At 46.8% G+C, this 23,355-nt stretch overlaps 1 protein-coding gene across 5 annotated transcripts in view; it reads left to right on the top strand.

The window, feature by feature from the left end:
* The window catches only part of gabpb2b (GA binding protein transcription factor subunit beta 2b), a 63,312-nt gene that overhangs the window by 22,505 nt on the left and 17,452 nt on the right, over positions 1–23,355 (top strand). For 2 of the 5 annotated variants that reach the window (XM_070868578.1, XM_070868577.1), the window contains exons 2-4: positions 5,522–5,629; positions 12,564–12,731; positions 16,203–16,397. In XM_070868578.1, the coding sequence (XP_070724679.1) occupies positions 5,522–5,629; positions 12,564–12,731; positions 16,203–16,397 (471 nt within the window). The remainder of the gene's footprint in view (positions 1–5,521; positions 5,630–12,563; positions 12,732–16,202; positions 16,398–23,355) is intronic. The other 3 variants (XM_070868579.1, XM_070868580.1, XM_070868581.1) reach the window with 3 other exon arrangements.

Genomic DNA, 23,355 nt, shown 5'->3' with positions numbered 1-23,355 from the left:
TCTATCAAGCTGATTATTGCAGACAAAGCTGGGCAAAGCTTTCCATATGCAGCTCAATCCACATCCTTATGTCCCTCAGCTTTGCTTTCTGCACATTCCCACAATCTTTTAAAACCCAGGCTTGGAAGAAACATAGAAACATAGAAACATAGAAAATAGGTGCAGGAGTAGGCCATTCGGCCCTTCTAGCCTGCACCGCCATTCAATGAGTTCATGGCTGAACATTCAACTTCAGTACCCCATTCCTGCTTTCTCGCCATACCCCTTGATCCCCCTAGCAGTAAGGACCTCATCTAACTCCTTTTTGAATATATTTAGTGAATTGGCCTCAACAACTTTCTGTGGTAGAGAATTCCACAGGTTCACCACTCTCTGGGTGAAGAAGTTCCTCCGCATCTCGGTCCTAAATGGCTTACCCCTTATCCTTAGACTGTGACCCCTGGTTCTGGACTTCCCCAACATTGGGAACATTCTTCCTGCATCTAACCTGTCTAACCCCGTCAGAATTTTATATGTTTCTATGAGGTCCCCTCTCATTCTTCTGAACTCCAGTGAATACAAGCCCAGTTGATCCAGTCTTTCTTGATAGGTCAGTCCCGCCATCCCGGGAATCAGTCTGGTGAACCTTCGCTGCACTCCCTCAATAGCAAGAATGTCCTTCCTCAGGTTAGGAGACCAAAACTGTACACAATACTCCAGGTGTGGCCTCACCAATGCCCTGTACAACTGTAGCAACACCTCCCTGCCCCTGTACTCAAATCCCCTTGCTATGAAGGCCAACATGCCATTTGCTTTCTTAACCGCCTGCTGCACCTGCATGCCAACCTTCAATGACTGATGTACCATGACACCCAGGTCTCTTTGCACCTCCCCTTTTCCTAATCTGTCACCATTCAGATAATAGTCTGTCTCTCTGTTTTTACCACCAAAGTGGATAACCTCACATTTATCCACATTATACTTCATCTGCCATGCATTTGCCCACTCACCTAACCTATCCAAGTCGCTCTGCAGCCTCACAGCATCCTCCTCGCAGCTCACACTGCCACCCAACTTAGTGTCATCCGCAAACTTGGAGATACTACACTCAATCCCCTCATCTAAATCATTAATGTACAGTGTAAACAGCTGGGGCCCCAGCACAGAACCCTGCGGTACCCCACTAGTCACTGCCTGCCATTCTGAAAAGTACCCATTTACTCCTACTCTTTGCTTCCTGTCTGACAACCAGTTCTCAAAATATTCGACCATGGAGGTAGGTGGGTGGCAAGTCCCCCCTGCCCCCTCATCCATATACCTGCACATTCCAGCAAGGATCACTGGGTAGATCAGAAACTAGATCCCGAGCTGCTGCTATTTTTTGTTATCTCTCGCCCTTTCTGGCCAGGAGGGTGTTGAGATCAAATGTATTCCCCGCCCCCGCCAAACGTTCTGCACCAGCAGAGAACTCAGAAGAAACTAGGTATTGAATCTTGGATCTCCCATTTGGTATGGCTTGGTACGACACCAGGCAGTGCTGTTGGTTGTTTGGAGGTTAGGGGAACTTATTAGGAAGTTAAAATTAATGGTACCTTCCTGGTGCTGAGAGCATTCCAGTGAATTCATCTGCAATATTGCACCATTTATGAGCTAATCCCAGTCACTGTGAAAAGACTAGGTTTCCTCCCCTCCCCTCTCCCATCCCCTCCCCTCTCCCATCCCCTCCCCTCTCCCATCCCCTCCCCTCTCCCATCCCTCTCTCATCCTGTAATCTTTAGCTCCTGCCCGGGGTTGAGGATGCAGAGATGCCAGCAGCTCTTTGGTTGCGTTGTCCAAACGGCCATCCCTCACACGCTGATTGTGACACTTGATTGTGGGACGTTATTGATTCACGTGCAGAACATGGACGATGAATCCCACAGTCCTCAGCCCATATCCACACACGTGCACTTTGCAGGGCGATGGGGTTTGGGCCGGGCAGTGCGGTTCCATGGTTAGCTATTGGCAACAGGAAGCCTGCCATTTAATTTCCCCCCCCCCCCCCCTAGCCCAGAGGCAGCAAGAGTATAGCGAATAAGGCGGATGAGCTAAGAGCACAGGTAGACACTTGGGAGTATAACATTATAGACATTACAGAAACATGGCTGAAAGAGGGGCAGGTTTGGCAGATCAATATTCCTGGCTACTAGACAAGATAGATAGGGGGGTAAAAAAAAAGGGGGGGTGCGATACTGATTAAAGAAACTATTACAGCGGTAAGGAGGGATGAAATGTTAGAGGGGATCATCAAATGAGGCCATATGGGTCGAATTGAAAAATAAAAGAGGGGATGGGATGGGAGAGGGGAGGTGATGGGAGAGGGGAAACTGCTGGGCGTGTATTCTAGACCCCCAAACAGGGGGAGGGAGATAGAGGAGCAAAATGTAGGCAAATTGCTGTGAAGTCCAAAAACCATAGGGTAGTAATAGGGGATTTTAACTATCCAAATATTGATTGGGACAAATTTAGTGTGAAGGTTTAGAGGGTGCGGAATTCTTGAAATGCATTCAAGAGAACATTTTTAGTCAGTATGTAGCAAGCCCAACACGAGAGGGGGCGGTCTTGAATTTAGTTTTGGGGAATGAAGCTGGGCAGGTTGAAGGGGTATTAGTGGGAGAGCACTTGGGTGCCAGTGACCATAATTCAGTCAGATTCAAGTTAGTTATGGATAAGGACAAGAATAGGTCTGGAATAAAAGTTCCGAATTGGGGAAAAGCTAATTTTGCTAAGTTAAGGAGTGATTTGGCTATAGTGGACTGGAAACAGCTACTTGGGGGAGGCATTTAAGGAGGAGATCAGGCCAAACATGTGCCCTTAAAGAATAAGGCTGGGAAAAATAATTCTAGAGCCCCCTGGATGTCTAGGGATTTAGAGGGGAGGATTAAGAAAAAAAGGGACGCTTATGTTATACATCAATGGCTAAATACTATAGAATCTTTAGAGGAATATAGAAAGTTAAGAGGCAGAATTAAAAAGGATATTGGGAATGCTAAGAGAGCACGAGAAATTCTTGGTCAGTAAAATTAAGGAAAACCCTAAGATATATTAAGAGTAAGAGGATAACTAAAGAAAGAGTAGGGCCTATTAGAGACCATGAGGGTAATCTTTGTGTGGAGGCGGAAGATGTTGGGAGTGTTCTTCTGTTTTCACAAAGGAAAGGGGCAATGCAGATACTGTGATAGAGGAGGAGTGTGATATTCTGGATGAAATAAATATAGTGAGAGAGGAAGTATTAAGGGGTTTAGCAACTTTGAAAGTAGCTAAGTCCCCAGGCCCGGATGAAATGCATCCCAGGCTGTTGAGCGAAGTAAAAGAGGAAATAGCAGAGGCTTGACCATCATTTTCCAGTCCTTTTTTGGATCTGGGCATGGTGCCGGAGGATTGGAGGACTGCTAATGTAGTACCCTTGTTTAAGAAGGGAGAAAGGAATGTCAGTGGTGGGAAAATTATTGGAAAAAATCCTGAAAGACAGGATAAATCTGCATTTGGAAAGGCAAGGATTTATTGGGGACAGTCAGCACGGATCTGTTAAGGGAAGATCGTGTCTGACTAATCTGATTGAATTTTTTGAGACGGTAACCAAGTGGGTTGATGAGGGTAGTGCATACGATGTAGTATATATGGATTTTAGCAACGCTTTTGATAAGGTCCCACATGGTAGTCTGGTCATGAAGGTTAAATTCCATGGGATACAGGGCAAAGTGGCAAGTTGGATCCAAAATTGGCTTGGAGGTAGGAAGCAAAGGGTAATGATTGATGGATGTTTTTGACTGAAGGATGTTTCCAGTAGGGTTCCGCAGGGCTCAGTACTGGGACCCTTGCTTTTTGTGGTATATATCAGCGATTTAAATTTGAATATAGGGAGTATGATTAAGAAGTTTGCAGGCGTGTGGTCATGGGCTGCAGGGGGATATCAATCTACTGGTCAGGTGGGCAGAGCAGTGGCAAATGGAATTTAATTCAGGGAAGTGTGAGGTGATGCACTTTGGGAGGGCTAATAAGGAAAGGGTATACACATTAAGCGGTAGGCCACTTAATAATGCAGATGAACAAAGGGACCTTGGAGTGCTTGTCCACAGATCCCTGAAAGTAGCAGGCCAGGTGATAAGGTGGTTAAGAAGGCATACGGAATGCTTGCCTTTATTGACCGAGGCATAGAATATAAGAGCAGGGAGGTTATGCTTAAATTGTATAATACTTTGGTTTGGCCACTGCTGAAGTACTGCATGCATTTCTGGTCGCCGTATTATAGGAAGGATGTGATTGCACTCGAGAGGGTGCAGAGGAGATTTACTAGGATGCTGCCTGGAATGGAGAATCTTTAGTTATGAGGACAGATTGGATAGGCTGGGTTTGTTCTCAATGGAACAGAGGAGGTTGAGAGACCTCATCGAGGTATACTAAATATTGAGGGGCCTGGACATAGTGGATAGTAAGGGCCTATTTCCATTGGTGGAGGGGTCTATTACGAGGGGACATAGTTTTAAGGTGGTTGGTAGAAGGTTTAGAGGGGATTTGAAGGGGGGGCTTCTTTACGTAGAGGGTTGTGGGGATTTGGATCTTGCTGCCTGGAAGAGTGGTGGATGCAGAAACCCTCATCACTTTTAAGAGATGGTTGGATGGGCACTTAAAGTGCCGTAACCTGCAGGGTTACAGACCTAGAGCTGGTAATTGGGATTAGACTGGATGACCTTTTGTTGGCCGGCACAGATATAATGGTAAGTACTGCAGGGAATAGAATACGGCCAGGGTGATCTCCTGGATTAGTGTCGATCGCCTGGATGGGTCGGAGAGGAATTTTCCCAGATTGTTCCTCCCTAAATTGGCCTGGGTTTTTAATCTGGGTTTTGCCTCTCCCAGGAGATCACATGGCTCCGGTTGGGGTGGAGTGTAGAATGTTTTAGTATAAGGGGTGTTGCAGTTGTGGTGAGTTGGGCTGGGTGCTCTGCCTTTCCGACATTGTTCATAGGTTTATATGTAACCTTTAGGGCTGCTGACCGAGGGCCGTGTGGCTCTTTGTCGGCCGGCGTAGACACAATGGGCCAAAATGGCCTCCTTCTGCTCTGTAAATTTCTATGTTTCTAAGACTAATTATAGCATCCCATCTCGCTCCTCGGTTAACTCCGAACATGCCTCGAGTCAAACCTCAGACCCTCCTGAATTGTACGGCGTGTTACACACACAGATGGTGCATTTACTCACCAAGCCATTGGGGGAGCTGATAAGAATTTTTGAACATATAATTCCAGCCGACCCTGGAAAGAATGCAGCAGACAAAATGTTCTGAAATCTTTTACCAGGCTGAGACCACAACTTTCTGTGGTTTATCTCTCATCGAACCCTGCAGCAGCTGTTCGTGGATTGCAATCTGTTGAGCTTTTATTTGCCTTTTATCATCCTTTTGCCCTTCTTGGTGATCAATGGGTTGTCATTCCCCAAGGCGTTCGCTTTTTAGTTATTGACTGACCTGTTCATTTTTTTTTAAATCCTTCTGCACGACCAGATGTCCCTGGTGGATTTGGGGAAGAGGCTGTTAGAAGCGGCTCGAAAAGGACAAGACGATGAGGTTCGGACACTCATGGCAAATGGTGCCCCTTTTACCACGGATTGGGTAAGTGCACTTTGCAGGCGGGGTAACGGGACAACTTTTTAATATATTGTGTTGCAATCATTCATGTTTTTAAAAACGGGAGACTAAAATAAGATTTATAAGTGCTTGCGTTCAGACAAGGTCCACCCACAGGAAGTACCAAAAGAGAAAGTGGTGCGTTTCAGACCTCAACAGACAGTCTGGCTGCAAACCAGTGGTGCTGCAGTGATCTGAATACACGTGGATAGCAGTAGTGCCCAGTTGTGAAGAAAGAAAGACTTGCATTTTTATTGCACCTTTCACCACCTCAGGACATCCCAAAGCGCTTTACAGCCAATCAAGTCCTTTTTTTGAAGTGTAGTTACTGTTGTAATGTAGGAAACGCGGCAGCCAATATGCACACAGCAAGCTCCCACGAACAGTACTGTGATGATAACCAAGTAATTTATTTCTTGTGATGTTGGTTGAGGGATAAATATTGGTCCCAGGACACTGGGGAGAATTCCCCCTGTTCTTCGAAATAGGATCTGTAATGTATTTGCTTCATGGGTTCTTGCTTAATAATTCATAGCAAGACATTGCTATTAAGAAGTAGTTGGTTTATTAACAAGCACACTACATGTTACCAGTTCATCCACCGGGCTCACAACTGCATACCTCATCGTGGATGACCTAGACCCAACTGGCTGGGGTTTTATTGAGTCTTGTGAACATCATGTGACTGGCTGAGCCAGCTTATTCACAGGTGCATACATTACAGAATCTTTTACGTCCATCTGGGAGGCAGACGGGGGCCTCGGTTTGACGTCTCATCTGGAAGAGGATGTTAGAAATGATGGTGAACAGGGAACACACGGATATTGTCGGAGTTACAGAAAGCTGGCTAAGGGAAGAGGCATATCTACAGGCCCGTGTGTGTATGTGTGTGTGAGAAGGAAAGAAAGAGGTTGGGATGGCATTGCGTGTGGGGGCAGGCTGATATGTTGACGAGACAAGAGGAGGGAACTGGGGACTGGAACACAGTCTCTGTAGGCGGATCTGCAAGATGGAAAGGGGGGGGCAAGGTAGTGACAGGAATGCGTTGCAGGGCACTGCAAATAGAGAGGTGGATGGACTGATCTGGGAGGGCAGAGGTGTGTAAAGGGACAGCGCTAAAACCTCAGTTGTGAGGTTTAATCTTCTTGACCTAGATTGGGACTTATTGGGGACAGTATGAAAAAAGAAAGACTTGGATTTCGACAGCGCCTTTCACGACCACCGGACGTCTCAAAGCGCTTTACAGCCAATGAAGTACTTTTGAAGTGTAGTTACTGTTGTAATGTGGGAAATGCGGCCGCTCATTTGCGCACAGCAAGCTCCCACAAACAGCACTGTGATAATGACCCAGATCATTTGTTTTAGTGATGTTGATTAAAGGATAAATATTGGCCCCAGGACACCGGGATAACTCCCCTGCCCTTCAAAATAGGGCCATGGGATCGTTTACATCCACCCAAGAGAGCAGACGGGACCTCGGTTTAACGTCTCATCTGAAAGACTCCCTCAGTACTGTCCCTCCGACAGTGCGGCGCTCCCTCAGTATTGTCCCTCTGACAGTGCGGCGCTCCCTCAGTACTGTCCCTCCGACAGTGCGGTGCTCCCTCAGTACTGTACTGGAGTGTCAGCTTAGATTTTTTTTGTGCTCAAGTCCCTGGAGTGGGACTTGAACCCATGACTTTCTGACTCAGAGGCGAGAGTGCTACCCACTGAGCCGCAACTGGCACTAAGAGTTAATTGTGCCCTTAAATGGCCGACGAGGGAACCTATAAGGAGAAAGGCAATATTGGACTTGCTTCTAATTAACAATAAGCCAGGTTCCAGTAAGAGGGTATTCGGGGGTCTAATGATTAGAAAATCTTTAATGCAGGGGTTCAAATGACAGGTAGTAAAACTATATGGAGCAATTGAATTTCAGGAGGGCAGACTTTCAGAGGATAAAATGCTGTGCGACAGGAATAAAATGGGAAGAATTGTACAAAGGGACGGGTGTGGAGGGAAAGTAGGAGCACTTTAAGGAGATTTTTTTTTTAATTGCACAGGCGGTTTATCCCAGAAATGTATCTAGGGAGTAAAACAAACCTGGATAACAAGGGAAGGTATTGGGGGAAAAATAGATGTTTGAAGTGTGGGGAACAGAACAGAAGTGCCCAAGAAAGTTGGGGGGGGTTGCGGGGGAGGGGGAGGGCGGGTGAGGGGAGTTATATTCTTTAAGTAAATAAGGAGCAAGAGAAGTACACAAGAGGAAGTGGGGCAGTTAGTCAGCGGCAATGGTGAAGTGCTGTCTGAGGATAGTCACCACATTAAGATCAGACTTCCACTCTGCGCAGTCACTGACTGATGACGTTGGCGGCAGCAGTAGTCTTGTACGCGGGTCATAGATTTCCTTCGGTTGGAAAGTGTGCTTGCGGAGGGGGATGGGGTGGAGGAGTCATCTTGTATATGCGAGTGTAACAGCCAATGAGGTAGGTATAAATAAACCTGGTACATGTTAGGGTACATGCATTGGCCAGGAACAAACCTAAAATCACAATGGTTGAGTTTTTTTTTGTTTATCCATTCACGGGATGTGGGCGTCGCTGGCAAGGCCGGCATTTATTGCCCGTCCCTAATTGCCCCCCCTTCCCGAGAAGGTGGCGGTGAGCCGCCGCCTTGAACCGCTGCAGTCCGTCTGGTGAAGGTGCTCCCACAGTGCTGTTAGGGAGGGAGTTCCAGGATTTTGACCCAGCGACGATGAAGGAACGGCCGATGTATTTCCAAGTCGGGATGGTGTGTGTAACCTGGAGGGGAACTTGGAGGTAGTGGTGTTCCCATGCACCTGCTGCCCTTGTCCTTTTAAGTGGAAGAGGTTGCGGGTTTGGGAGATGCCGCCGAAGAAGGCTTGGCGAGTTGCTGCTGTGCATCTTGTAGATGGGACACACTGCTTATCGTGTGGCCTCGTTGCTTATCTGCTCACGTCTCTCAATGGGTAAAATCCTTTTTTTCTCCGTAATATGCCATTTCACAAGTGAAAGTAGAGCGTGATTATGCTGTCTTGGGAATGTAAAATAATTTTAAATTGGCAAATAAGATTTTTTCTTTCGGATTTGCTCTCTTCCCGAACATGCTGGCCTTTTCTGGGATGCTCCCATAGAAGCGAGCAGATCCCTACACCCAAGTGGCCACTCGAAGTTTTCAAGATATTAAGGGGAACCGATAGAAAGAAACTATTCCCGCTGGTGGGGAGTCTGGGACTAGGGCGCCCAGTCTAATAATTAGAGCCAGACCTTTCGGGAGTGAAATTAGGAAACACTTCTACACACAAAGGGTGATAGAGATTTGGAACTCTCTTCTGCGAACGGCAATCGATGCTGGAGGTCAAGTGTTAATTTTAAATCTGAGTTTGATAGATTTTGTTAACCAAAGGTATTAAGGGAGTTGGACCAACTGGTGGGTCGATGGAGTTAGGTCGCAGATCAGCCGTGATCTCATTGAATGGCGGAACAGGCTCGAAGGGTTTCTATTCCTACCTTCCTATGTTTATGTCTGGTTTTAGACACTCGCGTGCCGATAGGCCAAATGACCATGAGGGTCATCCGAACCGAGCCCAGTCCTTTCCTGCCCCACATCCACACCGACATGTTTTCCAGCGGGGGGGGTCACTCGGTAGTGATCGGGAGCGGGGACCTTGGCTGATTATATATTATTTCTGGCCCAGTGGTGTGCAGGATAATTCTCACTGTTACATAGCCCGAGATCAACTAATTCAACACAGCCCAGGGGTCAAACCTATGTTGTCTTATGACAGCAGTCCGATGGTGGTTAACTACTGTGAGGGAGTGAACGTGTTTTATTTAGAAAGTAGAATTATAGAAATTTAGGCCACAACAGGAGGCTATTTGGTCCAATGTGTCTGCCGGCCGAAAAAGCGCTATCCAGAAGATAAAGAAAGACTTGGATTTATAATAGCGCCTTTCACGACATCTCAAAGCGCTTTGCAGCCAATGAAGTACTTTTGAAGTGTAGTTACAGTTGTAGTCCGGCCTAATCCCACTTTCCAGCTCTCTGTCTGTAGGTTACGGAAGTTCAAGCGCACATCCAAGTACTTTTTAAATGCGGTGAGGGTTTCTGCCTCGACCACCCTTTCAGGCAGTGAGTTCCAGACCACCAGCACCCTCTGGGTGAAAAAAGTTCTCCTCAACTCCCCTCTAAACCTTCTACCAGTTACTTTAAATCTATGCCCCCTGGTTATTGACCTCTCTGTTAAGTTGAGGTAAATGGGCGGCAGGGAGGGAGGGGGTGGAGGGGGGGTGGTGGAGAAACCTCCTAAGATTGATTTTCTAAAAATAAAGTGATAAATGCAGCTTCATTCGATCAGTTTAAGATCATTGAACATATTCCCCCTGCACCACAGCTTGTATATTTTGGCTTAATTTTAAAAAACGAGTGTGTTGTGTTGTAATGATTAAAATGCATATTGCCTTGTCCTTTGCATCTTTCTGTGGAGGAAGTTTAAAAATCCTGTGGCTCGAGTATTCTGTTTCTTGGGTGTACTGAAGTGCTGTTTGCCATATTTCTGTGCTTTTTAAGCTGGAGTTTGGCTATAGGTTAGGTTTCACAGTCCCTCTGCCAAGTCTGCATTCAGGCAGCGGGCAGCGTGGGATGGGGGCTGGGCTGGTTCTCCCGAGGCTTGCTTTGCTGCTGCTGGAAAGCTCTCGAAGACCTTGATATATAACCGCTTCACCCTTGAGTCATAGAAGTGAAGGTAGAGGCAGCTCCCATTTTAAGGACAGGCGACATGTCTGGTTTACCTCATTGAACTTATTGGACTGCTCCTTTCTAAGCTGTTCAATCCTAATTCTCAGTGCTGGTTTAAGAACTGGAACAAAGAAGGCTGAGAGAAGATTTAATTCAGCTGTATTAAATGTTGAAGGGCCTAGTTAGCTCCTTCCTACGCACTCTATTTCCCTTAGCGGAGAGGTCAATAACCAGGGGGCAGAGATTTAAAGTAATTGGTAGAAGGATTAGAGGGAAGTCAATGGGAGATTTCTTCACCCAGAGGGTGGTGGGGGTCTGGAACTCACTGCCTGAAAGGGTGGTAGAGGCAGAAACCCTCACCACATTTTTAAAAGTACTTGGATGTGCACTTGAAGCGCCGTGACCTACAGGGCTACAGATCGAGAGCTGGGAAGTGGGATTAGGTTGGGTGGCTCTTTGTCGGCCGGCGTAGACACGATGGGCCGAATGGGCCTCCTTCTGTGCCATAAACATCTATGATTCTATATAATCCCTTAGATGGTAGCACATGCCAACTTCACCCCCTCCATCCATAAAAGGTGGATTGCTGGTTTTAACAGTGCTAGTGGGTGTGATACTAAGTGTTGACCAGGCACATCTTCACACATTGGTAATGGGGGGGGGGGGGGGGGGGTGGAATGGATTGAAGAACAGGTAAGCCAGGCATACCTCCCAGTGAGCCCACAGTAGGGTGGCAGAAGCCTGGGTATAGGTTGATAGCCAGAAGGTGCAAAATAAGTGGTAAAGTAAAACTTGCAAAGAACTGGAGAGGTCGAGAGGACCACATTTGACCTTTCAACACTCATAGAATCATAGAAATTTACAGCATGGAAGGAGGCCATTTTGGCCCTGGGGTAAGGAGGGAAAAATCATTGAGCACTCCCCATTGCTGCTTTAAAGGCAACCCATGGACGTCGGGGGTATGATAGCCGAATGGTTACGGTACAGGGTACTGGATTAGCGGTACAGGGTACTGGATTAGCAACCCAGGAGGCATGAGTTCAAATCCCACCATGAAAGCAAAATGATCCTGAAAGCTGCCGGATTGTCTTAAACCCCCGCCCCTCCCCTAACTGGGTCATCAAGAGTCCTGCAGGGGAGGGAGCATGCCACCCCAACCCGGTCCGGCCTACACGTGACTCCAGTCCCACACTGCCTGCTTGACTCTTAACAGCCTTGGGACGACTAGAGACGGGGGAAAAAAATGTGGTCATGCCAGCATTCTCCACATCCTAACGGCAGATATTATCGGATAAGGACAGGGTCATGTTTTGCTGTGGTGCCCCCTTCCATGGACAAACAGCCTATTGATACTCACTGCCCAGGCTTGTGCATGAAGACTGGACATTTTGAGCGAGGGCCACTGGTGAAGTTGTACAGGGCCTAGGTGAGGCCACACCTTGAATATTGTGCACAGTTTTGGTCTCCTAATCTGAGGAAGGACATTCTTGCTATTGAGGGAGTGCAGCGATTCCAGGGATGGCAGGACTGACATATGAAGAAAGACTGGATTGACTAGGCTTATATTCACTGGAGTTTAGAAGGATGAGAGGGGATCTTATAGAAACATATAAAATTCTGACGGGACTGGACAGGTTAAATGCAGGAAGAATGTTCCCAATGTTGGGGAAGTCCAGAACTAGGGGTCACAGTCTAAGGATAAGGGGTAAGCCATTTAGGACCGAGATGAGGAGAAACTTCTTCACTCAGAGAATTGTGAACCTGTGGAATTCTCTACCACAGAAAGTTGTTGAGGCCAGTTCATTAGATATATTCAAGAGGGAGTTAGATGTGGCCCTTACGGCTGAAGGGATCAAGGGGTTTGGAGAGAAAGCAGGAAAGGGGTACTGAGGTGAATGATCAGCCATGAGCATATTGAATGGTGGTGCAGGCTCGAATGGCCTGCTCCTGCGCCTATTTTCTATGTTTCTATGAACTGCTACCCAACAAGAGCCGGCACAGTGGAAAGGGAGAAAAGTGGAGTGAGGCCAGTAGACCTTTTTAAGCTCACGTTAGCAAAGTATTCTCATCGATCCACTCTTAATAAACTGCTGTTTGAGGCAAACGCCGCCAGTTTGCACCGTTTATATTTAGGTGCATCTCACTGTGATGGAATTTGATGTATCGTTCTCCTTTTCCCCAGCTCGGCACCTCTCCTCTACATCTTGCAGCCCAGTATGGCCATTACTCCACAGCGGAAGTCCTCCTCCGAGCCGGAGTTAGCCGGGACGCCCGGACCAAAGTCGACAGGACACCGCTACATATGGCGGCTGCTGAGGGCCATGCTAACATAGTGGAACTGTTGATCAGGGTAATCTCGCAGTGGGAATCTGTTCATCGAGGGCCCCAGCCTTGTTTTTTAAAAAAAATAATAAGACTACAGTGTCCTTCAACTAAAAACCATTATACAACAGGTCAGTCAGTATCAGAAAGGTCAGCTTGCTTCTCTGTAGCCCCTAATTCTCAGCATTGAGTGCACATACCGATCTTTTTTTTTTCTTTCTCGGACCCCAAGTGGACGGTCTCGTTCTCCCCTTCCGCATTGAACTCCCATCTGCCGAATATAATCGAGTCTTTTGAAATGGAATCTTACTGCAGGACAGCACAGTTTCAAACAAATGGGTGGGGTGGGGGTGGATGTGGGGGGGATGTGGAAGAGGGTACAGAATCAACGTGCAATGCTGGAGGAAAAATAGGCAGGTGAACATTTAGGGGTCGGAATTCGGTCCTGATGTTTTTGAGGCGGTGACATCAGCTGAGTGCTGATGTCACCTAGTGTTAGGTGCTGCCTCAAACTGCAAAATCCAGTTTTGTGTCCAAAGGTGTGAGAACAGCGGTAAAAGTGGCGTTGCACACACACCCTCGGGTGCCAAATTTCCCCACGGCACGCGAGATGAAAAATAATTGAGAGAAAAATAGTTTCCGACACTTTCCCTCACACACACACACACACACACACACACACACACACACACACACTCTTTCCCACTGGTCCCGTTAATACTTAAATGTAAAAGAAAATAAACATAACCACTTACCCTGATCCCCGGAAGCTCCCGCCTCGGGAGCCCCGATGTCCCACCACCTTTCCCAGGTTGTGTGGACGCCTGCCGGTAAGGCCTCCGTACTCACCGAATCTCGCAGACGGCAAGGAGGCATTGCACGCTCAATGTCGGCACCACATGGGTGGCGGCTGAGCGCGCAGCAGTACGTCTTGGCGCCGGCCCACCGCCCAACTAAATTTCCCGGCAGACCAGGAACCCTGTCGCCGCTGACGGTAAGCAGTGGCCGCCCGTTAGCCGCCCCTCTCCAGCGGTAAAGGGTGGCGACAGAAACAGAATTTCGACCCCTTAGGGTTGGACACTGCCACGGAACCAGTTTCGCCTGATTGTGAAGTGCTCCTTTGTACCCCAAAAGAAATAAGGGACAGTAGATCGGCAGGTGAAAGTTAAGAGAACAGAGATGCTAAATACATTCACAAAGAAGCAACATTGGGGTAATAACTAGCAGGTTGAATTTTATCTGAAGCGCTGATACACAAATCACTAAAAGTAGCGAAGCAGGTTAATAAGGTTAGTAAAAGAAGAGTAACCAAGGACTGGGGTCCATTTTTAGAGGGATAGAATTGAAAAGCAGAGATGTGGTGTTAAGCTTGTGTAGAACTTTGGTTAGACCACACTGGGAGCACCGTGAACAGGTCTGGTCTCCATATTATAAAAAGGATATAGAAGGTGCGAAAAAGATTTACAAGGATGATACCCGAAATGTGAAGAAAGATTGAACTGACTGGGGCCTTTTCTCTAGAAATGAGAAGATTGGGAGGTGACCTGATCGAGGTTTTTAAGATTATGAAAGGTTTTGATAGGGTAGACGTAGAGAAAATGTTTCTACTTGTGGGCGAGACCAAAACTAGGAGCTATAAATAAAAGATAGTCGCTAATAAATCCAATGGGGAATTCAGGAGAAATTTCTTCACCCAGAGAGCGGTGAGAATGTGGAACTCGCTGCCACAGGGAGTGGTTGAGGCGAATAGCACAGATTAATTTAAGGGGAAGCTGGATTAAACACGAGGGAGAAAGGAATAGAAGGATATGGGGATGGGGTGAGATGAAGAGGGGTGGGAGGGGGCTGGTGTGGAGCATAAACACTGGCACGGAGCTGTTGGGCTGAATTTCCGTGCTGTAAATACTGTGTAATTTTCAAAAGCAGGAGAGCAGCATAAGGGGAGATGATAAAAGTCTTCTCTGTTAGTTATGTGGAAAGGCACTCGAATAAGAATTCTGCAGCTTTGCATGCATAATGTGTGTCAGTTGATTTTGTACCCCGTCCTCTCTTACCCCCCGCCCCAAGCCACTGTCTGAACCGGCGCTGTACTGCAGCGAGGGTCCATTTGAAGGCCACTATTGTGTTTGTTAGATGGAGTTCAACGCGGGGAAAGTGCATGGTCATCCGCACTGGATCAGAGAAAGACAAATCCGAGTACGATCTTGTCGGTGAGAGTCGGAGCTGTAGAGCAGCAAATGGATGCAAGTGTCCCAGTGCACAAATCACTCAAAGCTAGTGCAGAGGCCTTGATCACATCCCATCTGGAGCACCGTGTTCAGGTTTTGGGCACAGCACCTCAGGAGGGATTATATTGGAAGGGTGTACAGTGCAGATTCATCATAACGATACCATGGCTTAAAGGATTAAATTATGAGAACGGGTTCCATAAGCTTGGCTTGTATTCCTTTGAGTTTAGAGGATTAATGGGTGATCTACAAGGAAGATTTATGAGGGTGTTGCTAGGACTGGAGAATTTTAGCGATGAGGAAAGATTGGATAGACTGGGGTTGTTTTCTTTGGAACAGAGGAGGCTGAAGTGAGATTTAATGAGGTGTATAAAATTATGAGGGGCCTAGATAGAGTGGCTAGGAAGGACCTATTTCCCTTAGCAGAGGGGACAAGAACCAGGGGGCATAGATGCAAAGTAATTGGTAGCAGGATTAGAGGGGATTTGAGGAGAACATTTTTCACCCAGAGGGTGGTGGGGGTCTGGAACTCGCTGCCTGAAAGGGTGGTAGAGGCAGAAACCTTCATCACATTTAACAAGTACCTGGATGTGCACTTGAAGTGCCGTAACCTACAGGGTTACGGACCGAGAGCTGGAAAGTGGGATTAAGCTGGGTGGCTCTTTGTCGGCCGGCGCGGACACAATGGGCCGAATGGCCTCCTTCCGTGCCGTAAATTTCTATGATTCTAAGGGGCGATCTAATTGAGGTCTTTTAAAATGATAAAGGGATTTGACAGGGTTGAAGGAGACAAACTGTTTCCTCTGCTGAGGGAGCCCAGAACAAGGGGGCGTCATAAAATTAGAGCCAGGCCGTTCAGGAGTGCAATCAGGAAGCACTTCTTCACACAAAGGGTTGTGGAAATCTGGAACTCTCTCCCTCAAAAGACTGGATAAGAATTAGGAGCAGGAGTCGGCCATTTGGCCCCTCAAGTCTGCTCCGCCATTCAATAAGATCATGGCTGATCTGGGTGAATTAACATTTTCAAGACCGAGATGGATAGATTTTCTGTGGGGGTATGGAGCAATGGATTGGAGGTATAGATCAGCCATGATCTAATTGAATGGGGGAACAGGCTCGAGGGGCTGAATGGCCTCCTCCTGTTCCCTATGCCACCATGCCAGTCGTCACTTCAGTCTGTCACGGAGATGTATATGAATGCAGGCAGTCTCGTTGATTCGACCGTGTAAAAATGCTGCCCTTTTTTTTTTCCCCCCCCCTCCCAAACGCAGAACAATGCAGATATAAATGCTAAGGACATGCTGAAGATGACTGCCCTGCACTGGGCAGTGGAACACGATCACCGTGAGGTGGTGGAGATTTTGTTAAAATACGGAGCAGACGTTCATGCTTTGAGCAAATTTGATAAAAACGCTTTTGACATTGCCCTTGACAAGCACAACCCTGAACTGGTGGCAGTATTGCAGGTACGTGGAGAGAGGTTTTTAATGACCCGGTTTTCAGTATGCTTGTGAGCAAAGTCTGCATGCGTTTTGCTTATTCAGGACAGCATTGTCCCAGATTATAGAAATTCAGGGGAAACATGCAGTGCAGAAGGAGGCCATTTGGCCCGTCGTGCCTGTGCTGGCTCTTTGAAAAAGCAGCCATGCTTAGCCCCACATCCTCGCTTTTTGTCCGTAACCCTATTCGTTCCTCATCCTGAAGCACCCGTACAACTCTGTTTTAAAATTATTTATGGAAGCAGTCAGTTTCCACCACCTTCTCGGGTAGAGCGTTCCAGATCCCGACATCTCTTGAGTGAAAAAACTTCTCCTCGGCTCCCCTCTACATCTTTTGCCGATGATCTGGAATCTATGACCTCTGGTTATTGACCCGCTCGCCAGAGGGAATATTTTTTTTCCTATTTACTCGCTATCAAAACCTCTAGGCCGTGCGGTTGATAATGGAGGAGAAAGCTGTGGACCGCAGGAAGATAACAATGTACTGGTCAGGTGGGCAGGACAGTGGCAAATGGAATTCAATCCGGGTAAGTGTGAGGTAATGCATCTGGGGAGGTCTAACAAGGCAAGGGAATACACATTAAATGATACGACACTGAAAAGTGTAGAGGAACAAAGGGAGCTTGGAGTGCAGGTCCTCAGATCCCTGAAGGTAGCAGACCAGGTAGATAAGGTGGTTAAGAAGGCATACTTGCCTTTATTAGTCGAGGCATGGAATACAAGAGCAGGAAGGTTATGCTTGAACTGTATAAAACACGGGTTAGGCCGCAGCTAGAGTACTGCGTGCAGTTCTGGTCGCCACATTACGGGAAAGGGTGCAGAGGAGATTTACAAGAATGTTGCCTGGACTGGAGAATTTTGGCTATGAGAAAAGATTGGAGATGCTGGGTTTGTTTTCTTTGGACCAGAGGAGGCTGAGGGGAGACCTGATTGAGGTGTATAAAATTATGAGGGGCCTGGATAGAGTGGATAGGACGGATTTGTTCCCTTAGCAGAGGGGTCAACAACCAGGGGGGATAGATTTAAAGTAATTGGGGGGAGATTTAGAGGGGATTTGAGGGGAAATTTATTCAGAGTGTAGTGGGGGTCTGGAACTCTCTGCCTGAAAGGGTGGTAGAGGCAGAAACCCTCACCACATTTAAAAAGTACTTGGATGTGCACTTGAAGTGCCGTAACCTACAGGGCTACGGACCGAGAGCTGGAAAGTGGGATTAGGCTAGGTGGCTCTTGGTCGGTCCGCGCAGTCACGATGGGCCGAAATGGCCTCTTTCCTCGCCGTAAATTTCTATGAAAACCTCTCATCATCTTTAAAAGCTCTATTAGGTCACCTCTTAACCTTCTCTGTTCCAAGGAGAATAGTCTTAACTTTTCCAACATCTCCTCATAACTGAAATCTCTCAACCCTAGCAACATCCTGGCAAACCTCCTCTGTACCCTTTCTAAGGCCTTTACATCTTTCTTGAAGTGCAGTGCCCAGAATTGTCCACAATACTCCGGCCGATGCCTAACTAGTGATGTATAATATTCTAGCATGCTCTCTTTGCTTGTATAGTCTATTCCTCTATTTATAAAACCTGACTGTATAGGGGTCTCTTAGCTGGGTCTTTAAATGCCCTGGCATTGACTTTTTTGCGGCACTGTTTCTGTTGCCCCCTCCGCTTTGGGGCTATGTTGATGTCAATGATACATCGGATTAGGCGGTGGTCCGTCCAGCAGTCGTCAGCTCCTGTCATGGCACGGGTGATGTGCACATCCTTGTGATCCCTGGCTCGGACGATGACATCGTCGAGCAGGTGCCACTGTTTGGAGCGAGGGTGTTGCCATGATGCCTTGTATTTTTCCCTCTGGCGGAACAAGGTGTTGGTGGTGACAAGGTCGTGCTCTAGGCATTTTGTCAAGAGCAGGGTACCGCTGGAGTTGGCTTTCCTTACCCCCTCTGCCAATCACGCCTCCCCAGAGGGCTGTGCCTTGCCGACCCTGGCGTTGAAGTCACTGAGGATCAGCTTGTAACCCATTTGCTTTTTTGAACAACTTATTTACTTGCCCTGTCATCTTTAAGGATTTGTGTATACGGAAACCAAGGTCTCTTTGCTCATCTACACTTTTCAAAAACGCGCCATTTATAGTATACTGTCTTTCCATGTTAGACCTGCCAGAGTGCGAAAGAGTAAGTGTGAAACTCTGGGTACAGCACCACAGCAATGTAGTCATTGAGCCAGAGCGGAAAAAAGAACTGGCATTTATGTAGTGCCTTTCACATCTTCGAGGAGCTCCGAAGCACTTTGTGGCTTCAAGAGGTTCAGAGAGCGTCAAAAACAGATTAAAACGGCAACCGTTGCTGTGCAAGACTGGTGGTTGGAGCATGATAATGGCCTCGCTGCCCCCTAGTTAGCGAGGAAGATAATCAGCCCGGGCTGGGAGATGACGTTTGCTGTGGGCAGAATCAAGCTCAGCTCTGGCACCCCCTCCCCCCCCGGTTAAGCAGCCTGGTCACACTCACTATTCATGAACAATGGACGAGGAACTTTAGGTAACTTTAGGACTGCTCGTCCCCACAGAACTGTACCCTAGAAAGAGTCGGCTCCTACAGGAGGAAAGGGAACAAACTAGGGAGAAAATGGAAAGGAAATAAATGGCTACTTGAGATGAGAGTACAGTCATTAGTGAACATAAGAATTAGGAGCAGGAGTTGGCCATTCGATCCCTCGAGCTTGCTCCGCCATTCAATAAGATCATGGCTGATCTTCGACCTCAACTCCACTTTCCTGCCCGATCCCCATATCTCTTGATTCCCCCAGAGTCCAAAAATCTATCGATCTCAGCCTTGAATACTCAACGACTCAGCATCCACAGCCCTCTGGGGCAGAGAATTCCAAAGATTCACAACCCTCTGAGTGAAGAAATTCCTCCTCATCTCAGTCCTAAATGGCCGACCCCTTATCCTGAGACTGTGTGACCCCTGGTTCTAGACACCCCAGCCCGGGGGAAACAGCCTCTCCGCATCTACCCCGTCAATCCCTGTCAGAATCTTATATGTTTCAATGAGATCACCTCTCCTAAACTCCAGAGAATATAGGCCCATTCTACTCAATTTCTCCTCATAGGACAGCCCTCTCATCCCAGGAATCATTTCATCACCACTAAGGCAAATATATCCTTAGCTACGGTGACCAAAGTGAGTATCAGCACATTCTAAACTTCCTGGCAAATTGTTCTTGGTGTTGGCTCTGGTCAGCTGAGCATGTTTTTATAGATATATATTATACAGGCAAGATGGTGACAGAGTTAAGAAAGGGATTTCCGAAACTGACCGGGAACCGTTTACATACAAGGTTTCCTTTAGCAGTGTTTACATAGGCAGCCAGTGCCATTGTTCAATGTTGACGTAAAAGTGTGACCAGAAATTATGGCAGCAGGAACTTGGGACAGGAAATGAGTACATTTGCAAAGATTTTTAATAAAATATATTGTCTTATGAGGAAAGGTTGAGCAGGTTGGGCCTGTACTCATTGGAGTTCAGAAGAATGAGAGGTGATCTTATTGAAACATATAAGATTCTGAGGGGGCTGGACAGGGTAGATGCTGAGAGGATGTTTCCCCTTGTGGGGGAATCTAGAACTAGGGGGCATAGTCTCAGGATAAGGGTCGTCGATTTAAGATGGAGACGAGGCGGAATTTCTTCTCTGAGGGTTGTAAATCTGTGGAATTCTCTACCCCAGAGAGCTGTGGAGGCTGGGTCATTGAATATATTTAAGGTGGAGATAGACAGATTTTTGAACGATAAGGGAGTGAAGGGTTATGGGGAGCGGGCGGGGAAGTGGAGCTGAGTCCATGATCAGATCAGCCACGATCTTATTGACTGGCGGAGCAGACTCGAGGGGCCGAATGGCCGATTCCTGCTCCTATTTCTTATGTTCTTATATAGTTGTGTGTTTGTGGGTACTGGACAATGTCCACTTTTGGACCATGTCCTTAATGCAATGGATAAACAGTTGAGATGCAATTTGCTGCAAGTTTGACCAATTGGCTGTCACAATGCAGCCTTGATTTATCAACCATCCCCTCACACACACTCTTGATTATCCACAAGAATGCTGGTGGGAATCAGATCTGTCAGAATTCATTTAAAATTAACTTAGTTTAAAATTAATCTGGGAGATTAATGCAGTTCATATACAAAGACTGCGTTGGAAGATTTGAGGACTCGCCATTATCCAATAGTTCCCATCATCCACCAGGCAGGGGCCCCTCCATAATATCAGAAAACTGAGAAGGTGTTCTAGTTCCCAGTAAGTGTATTTTGAAAATAAACCCGAGTGAATTCTGTGGCCTCTCATTGCTTCAGTTATTATGTCTAATTGTTGAGATTCAATATCTTAACATCTGCAGCCCAGCTGTACACTCACGAACATCTCCATCCAGATGTGCGTGTCAAGCCAATAACCTTTGGTAAAGCCATATCATACCATATGTATTTAATGAAAAATAACTCTGGGAATGCATTTCCAGACTAAAGCATCTTGGAGTTCAGATGTCACAAACTATTCTACCTATCAGGAAAGACTAAATAGACTGGGGCTCTCTTCTCTGGAAAAAAAAGAGTGAAAGGTGACCTGATAAAGGTCTTTAAGATTTATGAAAGGCTTTGATCGGGTAGATGTAGAGAAGATGTTTCCAGAACTGGGGGCCATAAATAAAAGATAGTCTCCAATAAATCCAATGGGGAATTCAGGAGAAACTTCTTTACCCAGAGAGCGGTGAGAATGTGGAACTCGCTGCCACAGGGAGGGGTTGAGGCAAATAGTATCGATGCATTTAAGGGGAAGATAGATAAACACATGAGGGAGAAAGGAATAGAAGGATATGTTGATGGGGTGAGATGTGGAGTGGTGGGAGGGGGCTCTTGTGGAGCATAAACACCGGAACCGAGAGATTGAGGCCTATATTCCCTAGAGTTTAGAAAAATGAGAAATTATCTAATTGAAACATAATAAGGTTCTTAAAGGGATTGACAGGGTAGATGCAGGGAGGTTGTTTCCCCCTGGTCAGGGAGTCAGAACTAGGCATCATAGCCTCCAAGTAAGCAGTCGGTCATTTAGGACTGAGATGAGGAGAAATTTCTTCACTCAAAGGGTTGTGAATCTTTGGAATTCAATACCCCAGAGGACTGTGGCTGCTCAGTCGTTGAGTATATTCAAGACCGAGATTGATAGATTTTTGGATACTAACAGAATCGAGGGATATGGGGACAGTGGAGGAAAATGGAGTTGAGGTAAAAGATCAGCCGTGATCTCATTGAATGCCGGAGCAGGCTCGAGGGGCCGACTCCTGCTCCTAATTCTTACGGACCTGTTGGACCAAAAGGCCTGTTTCTGTGCTGTAAATACTTTAGAATACTTTGTATTCCAAATTTGGCTTCAGCTATTGTGCTGATTAAGGTGAAGGATGTCGGTTCTGAGAATGGATACTTTCCGTTTTGGGCACGCTGTATCAGTGTCCAGCATGTTTGAGTATAGAAACATAGAAAATAGGTGCAGGAGTCGGCCATTCGACCCTTTGAGCCTGCACCACCATTCAATAAAATCATGGCTGATCATTCCCTCAGTATACCTTTCCTGCTTTCTCTCCATACCCCTTGATCCCCTTAGCCGTAAGGGCCATATCTAACTCCCTCTTGAATATATCCAATGAACTGGCATCAACAACTCTCTGCGGCAGGGAATTCCACAGGTTAACAACTCTCAAAGTGAAGAAGTTTCTCCTCATCTCAGTCCTAAATGGCCTACCCTTTATCTTAAGACTGTGTCCCCTGGTTCTGGACTTCCCCAACATCGAGAACATTCTTCCCACATCTAACCTGTCCAGTCCCGTCAGAATCTTATATGTTTCTATGAGATCGCCTCTCATCCTTCTAAACTTCAATGTATAAAGGCCCAGTTGATCCAGTCTCTCCTCATATGTCAGTCCAGCCATCTCGGGAATCAGTCTGGTGAACCTTCACTGCACTCCCTCAATAGCAAGAACGTCCTTCCTCAGATTAGGAGACCAAAACTGAACACAATATTCCAGGTGAAGCCTCACCAAGACCCTGTACAACTGCAGTAAGACCTCCCTGCTCCTATACTCAAATCCCCTCGCTATGAAGGCCAACATACCATTTGCCTTTTTCACCGTCTGCTATACCTGTATGCCAACTTTCAATGACTGATGAACCATGACACCGAGGTCTTGTTGCACCTCCCCCTTTCCTAATCTGCCGCCATTCAGATAATCTGTCTTCGCGTTTTTGCCCCCAAAGTGGATAACCTCACATTTATCCACATTATACTGCATCTGCCATGCATTTGCCCACTCACCTAACCTGTCCAAGTCACCCTGCAGCCTCTTAGCGTCCCCCTCACAGCTCACACCGCCACTCAGCTTAGTGTCATCTGCAAACTTGGAGATATTACACTCAATTCCTTCATCTAAATCATTGATGTATATTGTAAATAGCTGGGGTCCCAACACTGAGCCCTGCGGCACCCCACTAGTCACTGCCTGCCATTCTGAAAAGGACCCGTTTATCCCGACTCTCTGCTTCCTGTCTGCCAACCAGTTCTCTATCCACGTCAGTACATTACCCCCAATACCATGTGCTTTAATTGTGCACACCAATCTCTTGTGTGGGACCTTGTCAAAAGCCTTTTGAAAGTCTGAATATACCACATCCACTGGTTCTCCCTTGTCCACTCTACTGGTTACATCCTCAAAAAATTCCAGAAGATTTGTCAAGCATGATTTCCCTTTCATAAATCCATGCTAACTTGGACCGATCCTGTCACTGCTTTCCAAATGTGTTGCTATTTCATCTTTAATAATTGATTCCAACATTTTCCCCACTACTGATGTCAGGCTAACCGGTCTATAATTCCCGCCTTCTCTC

Source organism: Pristiophorus japonicus, chromosome 30 (assembly GCF_044704955.1).
Source record: "Pristiophorus japonicus isolate sPriJap1 chromosome 30, sPriJap1.hap1, whole genome shotgun sequence".
Lineage (NCBI taxonomy): Eukaryota > Metazoa > Chordata > Chondrichthyes > Pristiophoridae > Pristiophorus > Pristiophorus japonicus.
This window is presented reverse-complemented; position numbering and strand designations above follow the sequence as displayed.